A 9,107-nucleotide genomic window follows, 5' to 3' on the forward strand; every position below is an offset into this window, starting at 1 on the left:
CTGGATGGCTCACGGAGGCAAGCAAAGAGGATTTTTCACTCAGAGTAATGACCTGTATATTTATGTTTTTTCCCCCGACAGCCCATTCTGCCACTGTTTCAGGCAATAGCTTTGGTTCACAGTAAAGCCCCATTTAGCCAAATATCTAATTGGGCTAGCAGGTTTTTCCTTCCTTGAGGAAGAGATCTTCTTGTCTTTACAAAAACTGCATTTAGTACATAATTATGGAGCTGGGCTTTTTTTTATTCTTTTTTTTTTTTTTTTTTAATTGCTAAACTTAGTCTGAAGAACTCTTGAGAGTTATGAATTTTAATGGTGAAACCAAAATTTTATATAAAAGAAACAAAACCTCAGACTCTTCCCTCATCTCCATCCCTCCATCACTTGTCAGAATTTTTATATACATTTATACACATCTTCACATACATGATTTTTGCACCTTTTTTTTTTTTCCACCAGCAAGGTACAGTTCCACATTTTGTTGCTGGCTGTGGCTTAGTCAGGTTCTCAGCAACACTATTTATACAGTGACATTTTTCAAAGAGCTGCACGCTCTACATAGCTAATGGAAAAAGGTGGCGCGACCACAGAAAAGAACTTAATGTTATTCATGGAATACCAAAGGAGAAAATGGAACAGTGGATCACATTAATTCCAGCAAATACTATTATTTTAAACTCATTTAAATTCAAGTCAAACTTATTGAGCATATCATCCCAGAGAGCAACTAACATTTATCTTCCCTGTGCAAGCAGAGCAAACAGGAGCTGGGCAGGTGCTCGCTGTTGGCAGAAGGGGCTGCCTCTGGAAAACCCATGGAGAGAGCAGGGGGCAGAGCCCACATTTATGTTTTAATTGAAACAATGATTAATTGCACCACAGAGGGTCTCACAGTCACTGTCTTTCTGTCTCGACCAGCCACGAGCCACTCTCTGCTACTCCAAAGTGTTTTTTCAGTAATGTATGTCCTAAACTTGCACCATGCCTCCTTATTTCTCAACTTATGTTTTTGATAATAATTGAAGATGTAATTACAACACTTTTACTAATAAATTATTGTGTTATTGTGCTCCTCTGATAGACATTCCAACTTCCAATAAGCAACCCAGAGATTGTTTTGCCCTATTTCTATCCTAATGTGTATTTTCATGCATTAAAATAACGATTACAAAAAGGTTCTCATAGCAGTTTGATGTAGTCCACTGAGGTGGGAACAGACAGAAATATTTTTATAGCTCTGGATATTGTGCACCAGCTCTGATACCCCCTATTGTGTGTATTGTTTGACCTTTATATAACTTCTATTTTCTTGATCATGAAATTTAGAACAACTTTCTTTTTCATTGAGGCAGCAATTTTTAAAAACATTTCCTTTACTTTTTTCTACTTAAAAAAATTTCTTTAACTAAAAAAAAAAACCCAAACCATTGATGTTACTGCACTGAAAATTCAACCAAAGTATGAATTGCAATGGATAGATGATATTTACCTTTAAAGGACAAAAATAGTTTGAATGTGCTAGCCCATGCAATACTAAGTTCCACTTTCATATTTTCATCCTCCAGCCTGAATTGTTTATAAACCTCTAAACCGTTGCATGTTCAGACAGAAATAAAAATCTCAGGCCAGAAAGAAACAAGAAAAGAGTGGCTGAGAACTTATATTAGAAAATATTTTTAATTTTTCGCCTATTATTTAATTAGAAGTAAAAAGATATTAAAGTTATTTTCATAAGTAACTCACACTCTCAATTACTGTACAGGGCAACACCTCTGTAAAGGGGTCACAATGTCAAAGAAGAAAAAACTCAGTCCAGGTTTCTCTTGTACTTAGATCAATTATGCAAGAGCTGCCCACAATAATTCAGAAGTGGGGCTCATCCAAGCCAGTATCTTATCTTCAACATGGATTAATACCAGATGCTTCAAAGCACAACTGAACAGGAATTGAAATTTCTGTTCTTTGGGGAGAAAAAAAATTCAAATTCCCATTGGTTTCTGAAGAGTGGATATGAAAAGGATGCACTGTCAAATTAATTGCTGAACAGAAATCCTAGAATAATTTGATTTGAAAAATAATGTATTCATTTTCACCAAATAAAAGTACCTCATTCAATGTAATTGAACCCAAGCTCTTCCAGACTTGTCCCTCTGGAATAAGGAGTGTTCCAGAGTAAGAAAAAAAGATCCACAAACTGAAAACATCAAAAACATTAAAGAATAAGGATATCTAATTCACATCTGCTCAGATTTAATTCAGAAACTGCTTGAAGACTATACCTAACATAATTAAATGGTAAGCTGTGAAGCTCTCTGGAAGCAGAACAGAGAGGTTTTGAGTTTGTGCCAAGATAGAAAACATGAAGGTGAAAATTATAACAGGGAAGTTGGAAGGGATCATTAATGATTTTCCTTAAAATTGGCATCTGGCAAGCAAAAAATACCATCATTCACACAGATGTGTTATTTCCCTGAGGTCCTTTAGCCACTGCCTTGTTTCCTTCATACACTTTTAATGACAGAAGAGCAGCACTTACATATTGCTTTTTGCCTATTCTCAACTGATTTATCTTCTACCAAGTCAAGGTGCCCTAAAGGGAACCCAAAAGGCCATTTTAAAATAAATATTTCCTTGGATGCAGAGACTTATCATATATCTGAGTGTGATGGAACACACTGTTTTTGCACAACTCAATTCTGCAATTTGTGGGCTTTAATGAATCTGATCCATCCCTCTTCATACCATAAAATATCAGTTCATGCATATATTTTAAATGAATAGACCAATCAACAAATAAGTATGGTTGAGGAAGTATTGGCTGAATGCAATGATCTTCTCATAAAAGAAAAAAAATGTATCCTGGAGTTGGGCCTCTGTGAAATTATAACACAGTCAAATACCTGGTACTAATGACAGGAGCCACATCTCTCTCAATGACAACCTGTATTTTCCAGCCAAGCAACCAAAATAATGCATTTCAGACTTTGCTTTATTGAGCAGTGATGAAATCACAAATAATCTAGAAGTCAAAAATGCTGTTGGGTAGAATGCAGACCGCCCCAATTAGCATTAACAGAGAGCAGTACAGATCTATTAACATATTTCTGCTGCAGAAGTGAAAACTTCTGAAAGCCTAAGGGAACCAATTACTTAAGTCAGGCAGGGGACTTACAGACTTGGTAATTGTTGGGGCTCAAAAACTGCTAAAAACTGCCCAAGTACCTCATGTAGGGGAACAACCCAGTTCTAAAGGGACTAATTACAGCCTTGGCAGCATGCAGGAGCAACAGAGTTTGCCATGAGTGGAGACCATAAGCCCTCATTTTCTAACTCTCCGTGTGCAGATGTTTTATCAAAAACACAAACTAAAAACTACCTATACTCAAGGAACCTTGAATTAACTGACTGTATTAACAAAGGCTACTGTGCCACATTTTCTTTGTAAATGAAAGCAACACCACACCACACACACAGGTTTATCAGTTTAAGACTAGCATGATGTCTTTAGTCAGCCCTCACACAAAGCAGGGCTGATGCTGTTTAATTTTTGCACGACTTGTACTGGGCACACAAAAACTGGGATTATATGGGGGGAGGTTCAGCTCCTCCGTCCCCTCAGCACACAGCCATGGAAATAATGTAAAACAGCAGCAGAGGAGAGATTACAGGTACTGTGCTCTACATCAGTGATTTATTTACCCAAACTGGTGGCAGGTTTGGAAACAGTCAAGATTTGGAGGCGTCTTAGACCTAGGAGCCCCCAGCACCTTTCTGCTCCTGTATGCCTACAATCCATCAGGGATCTGTGAAAAGAGATTACAGTTTTAGAACGTTTCAGAAGAGGAGAAAGTATCTAACATTTCATCCAAAAATAATTGCTTTAAGTTTGAGCACCTGTAGTCAAAAGTATGTTTGAAAGCTACAGAAGTGGTGGCATTCAGAAAGGAGACCTTGTTTTAAGCACAGTGAAGGAAGTGGTTTGCCCCTCCCACAGGGTGAACCTTCAGAGGTGATGTGTGCTTTTTCCAAACACATCAGGTGTTTGAAATAAGATTTGTAGAGACAGATGGTTCATATGTACTTGTATATAAACTTTAGGATAAGAAATGTTGACTTAGAAATGTTATAGAACAAGATATTGTTGAGAGAGAAGTGGAGCTAACGAAGTTTTAAAATAAGGATTTATAAATAAACCTAGGTATCTTAAAGAAATAGAACTATGAAATCTGACAATCAGGGACTCTAGAGTAAGGAGGAACAGCGTTCAGCACTTTAGACTCACCCCTGCAGACAGAAATGTGGTACCTAGGAGCTGTTCTGCTATGAGCAGTGTTACCACTCCCACGTACTTCTGCTGAGGGAGTTTGATGAGAAACTGGCATCCACAGAGATCGGAATGGCAAGAAAAGAATTCAAAGTTCGATGGAACTGTTCACTTCAAGCCACATGAAATGCACTGTGCAGCAGGAAGGTTTGAGTTGGGGGGGGAAAAGCAAACCAGAAAAGTTCACAAGTAAAAGTACCAACAGAAAGCCATAGTTCCTTCCAAACACCTCGCAGTCTGCAGTAGGTTCAGTTTTGGTAACTACAGAATATTGACAATACTTTTTTTCTGGTCAGAGTTGTGCCCACCTCACCCCCTAAGCCCAAAGCCTCATTAAACCTTTAGGGCAATGCCCAAGCACCTGCTCAGAGCTGAGGCTACAGTGAACCTGGGAACAGCAGCTCTTCAGAACTGCTGAGCCTGGAAGAAAAGCCACAGAAAATCCTCCCTGAAGTTAAAAATTCTGCAGCGTGGATTATGGTGACAGGATACCCACTGCTATAAACTGTCCCAGATGATTATTCTGGACAGGAAAAAAAATTCAGCCCAATCCCTGCTCTGAAATGTGATTTTTCCCACCTTCTGATTTTATACATTAGGACAGTTAAGTGTTTAATTTAATGACAATGCACTGCAATTGGAAGGGATTCTCAGTACACACCAGCTGTCAAAAGCACTTCAGGAGTTTCACAAAACACACAGCCAAAGGCCTTGGGGTTTAACATTTTATTTAGAGACATCCAGCACAGGTTGCAGCTATCATATCCCCATTGAACGATGCTGTGCAGAAGACTTCAACTCTGCAAGAAAAAGAAATAAATTTAAGAGCCTTGTCATAAACATATGATTAGAACTTTTGATTTATTTGAGGATTTCGCTTCATTCACTGCCTGGTTTTGCATCAGAGGCCTCGACTTGCATGAAACCACACAGTTCTAAATGCACAGCTTGACTACAAACCTGATTTTGATTTTCTCCTCAATCAAGGCTGGAATAGAATAAACATCAAACTCAAAGGAATTGCATAATTTGTTCCAATTATAAGATTACAATGAAGATTTATTTTCTTTCAAGAACTATATGGATAACTGAAGCTCCTAAAACATGTTTAGTTTCTCAGATTACAGACAACACCAGTTACTTCCAAAGACCACCTTAAGCAAAATGAAGTGGGCTTTCAACTGGAACTGGCATGGTTGCGCAGTCCGAGTCATGTCTGAGGCTTTCTTTGTAAGGATCATCAGCAAGCACCAATTAATTTCTGTTAATGACTTTACCTTAACTGGACAGTAACCTGTGAATGATGTAGATGGTGAGATTGTTTTGGTACAGGCTCAAGAAAATGTAATTTTCCCCTGAAATCTGTCAGCACCCTTCACCTTTGCCAAAGGAATAATAAAGTTACTGCGAGTATATGTGGTCTCCATCTGTTTTCTTGCATGGATTATTTTAAAGACAATTTTTTCTGGCACATCAGCAAGCGTTTACAGCATCACAGTTTCTCATCCTGTTCTGTCACATCACACGTGCCAGTGACTCCCACACCAGCTGCAGCTTTTTAGCTCCTCTAGGGGGGAAGCAGACATGGCTTTGGTCACAGCCAGGAGCTGCAGGCAGAGAGGAGCGGCCTCTGGGGAGGCAAAGGTCACAAACCACCGAGTGCAGCAGCTCTGCCACACAAACTTCCACTAATTCAGCTATCACCGTGCAACTGCAGGCCACAACACTGCAGCACCTGGGCTGCAAAAGGCTGAGAACTCTGAAAATCTGACCAGGTCAGGCTCATTAAGCTCCCCTGTGCTGTGAAATCCAGGAAAAGCAGTTACCCAGCTGGCACAGCCGCAGCCCATCCTCTTCATTTCTTCAGGAGCTGGTGTCTGACTATGAAGAAAGGGGCACCAAATCCACTCCCAAAGAACACACACATCATCGCGAGCAGCCGCCACTTGTTGTCCACAGAGAACGGGAGGTTCTAGTGGAAAAAAAAACGGGAATTTTGCCTTTGCAGTCAAAGCACTAATTCCCTTCTAACCCATTTAGAAGTGCTAAGAATCTCAGAGCAAAACAAATAGGCAGTTTCAGAGCATTTTCAGTGTTCCTCAATGAAAGAAACACAGTATTTACTGAAAGGTACCTACAGGGAAATTGGAGATGCATTCTTCATGAAGAATTACAGTGACGGGACAGGAGAGAACAGATTCTAGCTGAAAGAGATTTTTAGCTGGGTACTAGAAAGAAATTCTTCCCTGTGAGGGTGGGCAGCCCTGGCACAGGGTGCCCAGAGCAGCTGGGGCTGCCCCTGGATCCCTGGAACTGCCCAAGGCCAGGCTGGACAGGGCTTGGAGCACCCTGGGATGGTGGGATGTGCCCCTGCCCATGGCAGGGGGTTGAATAAAATTATCTAAATTATCTTTAAGGCCCTTTCCCACCCAAACACTCCAAGATTACAGCCTGCATGTGACCTCTAGAGGTTACTTCGTCCCCTCTTCTCTCCGTCCAGCCCAAGGTGGGACCAGTCTGCTGCAGGTCTCATTCAGGTAAATGTAAAAACCCCTGAGGATATATATCTACATCCCCCGGAGTGTTCTGATATGTCATTATATTCACCGTGAAGAATTTGCTTGTATCAGTTACGTAAGTAAAATTAAGCTTTTAGACCGAAGGCTTGAGAGAACCGGCCAGGTACATCAGAAAGCGTTTACAGTATCATTGTTACCCCTCATACAGCAATGCTCATCATCTGTACCACCGCAGGGAATGCCGCTGGGGACCGCCACCACACGATCTGCGCTGCTGTGGCTGTACCGGCACCACCCCAAAGCCCGCAGAACACAGCCAGGCACAGGGCAGCCATCACCCCCACCCCGCCATCCCCTTCCCCGCGACCTTCAGCGGGCCAGGACGCTTCTGCCCACCTTTCCGGGCCCCTCCTCATAGTGGCTGCGGCGGATGGCGGAGGTGGCGAAGCGGCGGACACCGGCGGACAGCATGATAGGGACAGGAGAGAGCAGCCACTCGTCCGCCCTGCGCGACCTTCCCCGGGGTGGCGCGGCTGAGGGGAGCCGGAACCGGAACCGGGAAGGAAGAGACGAGCGCCGAGGGCATGACGGGAGTTGTAGTTCCTGTCGGTCACGTGGCACCAAACGGCGGCCTGCGGTTGGTCGAGCCCCGCGCGCGCTCCCCGCCGGGCCCCGCCGACATTTTGTGGCGGCTGCGGGGTGGCGGGAAATGGCGGGCGCGGGGCTGAGGGGCTCTGAGGGGGTCTGAGGGTGAACTGCGGCTCGCGAGCTGCACTGGGCCACTTTTATTGTAGAGCTCATGGATCCCGCTGAATGGGCGAAAAATACAGTAACAGAGTGGTTTATGTTGGGAAGGACACTAAAGTTCATCCGGTTCAACGCTCCCCGCCCCATACGGGCAGGGACACCTCCCACTGTCCCAGCTGCTCCAGCCCCAGTGTCCAGCCTGGCCTTGGGCACTGCCAGGGATCCAGGGGCAGCCCTAGCTGCTCTGGGAATTCCATCCCAGCCCTGCCCACCCTGCCAGGGAACAATTCCTAATTCCCAATATACAGTCCATCTCTGCCCTGTGGCAGTCTGCATCCATTCCTCCATGTCCTGTCACTCCATTTTTTTTTTTTTTTTTTTTTTTTTAATAGGGTTCCTCTCTATCATGAGGGATGCTGGTGATTTGTACATGACTTATTTATACGGTATCACTACCTCCAGTGACTGTACTGTGCCCTATTTAAACTCTAAAGAAATCTTGGCAATGTGCAGGGAAAGAGGAACCGCCAGCACCCTTCTCATTTGCCAAAGGAGTAACAAACTTACTTCCAGTATTGGTGGTCTCCATCTGTTTTCTTACATGGATTGTTTTAAAGACAAACTTTTCAGGAAAAGAAGTTTGATGCTGCCATCTCATTTGCAAGGAAGTAATTTTTTTTAATAGCCTTTCTGCACGTTTATGTACTGACAAAGGATAGAAAACCAGGATTTTTATGCTCACCAAAGTAATGCTGTAATAAAAAAAGGTTAAAATCACTTTGAGAACTGGGGCTTAATTACATTAGTTGGTGGTCCTTGACCACTAACTACTCATATAGAACCCTAGAACACATTCTGTCATTACTTGTGGATCTACTTGTGGTTTGTTTAGCTAGGTGTTTTTAGATTTTTTTTCCCCCTGTATTTAGATAGACTTATTTTTATTTGTTAGAGTTTGCAATACTTTCTTGCCCTCCATTTTCTAATTCTGAGGTCTATTGAGAGATGCTTTCCTATTCTTGTTAAATTCCATTTCTGCTCAGGCAGCCAGGCCTCTTCTCCCTCCTACTCCCCCTTTCTCAGTCATTTTCTAATTGGAATTTATGGCATGATAGTGCTCTGCAATCTGCTTTATCATCTTTATAACAAATGTTCTTGTTTTAATGTCATTCTTCTCCTCCTGCAGCGGATTTTATAGTGTTACTGCAGAAGAGATGCTGAACGGAGACATAAAGATTCCTGTTACACAGTTGTATGAGTTTAATCCTTGATGCTCTGCAGATGTTTTCTTTGTAGGCAGAAGTGGGAATCTCCAGGTAAATATGAATAGAGAGTGGGCAATATCTAGAGTTGTTTTACAGCTGGAGAAATAGAGCTGAACACTCAAATTTGTTTTCTTTTAAAGCATAAACTGATAGAAAGTAAGCCCCAGAAGGCTGTGGGGAGGAGTTTAGAGTAACAGACTCTGGTGGTATTGATTGGAATTTTGGCAAATGAATAAAAGATAGTATCTTCTA

General features: G+C 42.2%; 1 protein-coding gene and 2 non-coding genes across 3 annotated transcripts; all 3 read right to left on the reverse strand.

Moving 5' to 3' along the window:
- Nucleotides 1–5,035: 5,035 nt before the first annotated feature.
- Nucleotides 5,036–7,396, reverse strand: COX7C (cytochrome c oxidase subunit 7C). Its single transcript, XM_021551790.3, has 3 exons — nt 7,240–7,396; nt 6,151–6,296; nt 5,036–5,124 (listed from the first exon to the last, which is right to left on the reverse strand). Exons 1-2 carry the CDS (start codon nt 7,312–7,314, stop codon nt 6,180–6,182), a joined length of 192 nt encoding a protein of 63 aa, XP_021407465.1. The 5' UTR covers nt 7,315–7,396; the 3' UTR covers nt 5,036–5,124; nt 6,151–6,179.
- LOC116184653 (small nucleolar RNA Z39) lies at nt 5,794–5,854 on the reverse strand. The gene has a single exon (XR_004149404.1). It is a non-coding gene; the product is annotated as a small nucleolar RNA Z39 (small nucleolar RNA).
- Nucleotides 7,008–7,070, reverse strand: LOC116184654 (small nucleolar RNA Z39). The gene has a single exon (XR_004149405.1). It is a non-coding gene; the product is annotated as a small nucleolar RNA Z39 (small nucleolar RNA).
- Nucleotides 7,397–9,107: the final 1,711 nt, after the last annotated feature.

The sequence above is a fragment of the Lonchura striata genome, chromosome Z (assembly GCF_046129695.1).
Source record: "Lonchura striata isolate bLonStr1 chromosome Z, bLonStr1.mat, whole genome shotgun sequence".
NCBI lineage: Eukaryota > Metazoa > Chordata > Aves > Passeriformes > Estrildidae > Lonchura > Lonchura striata.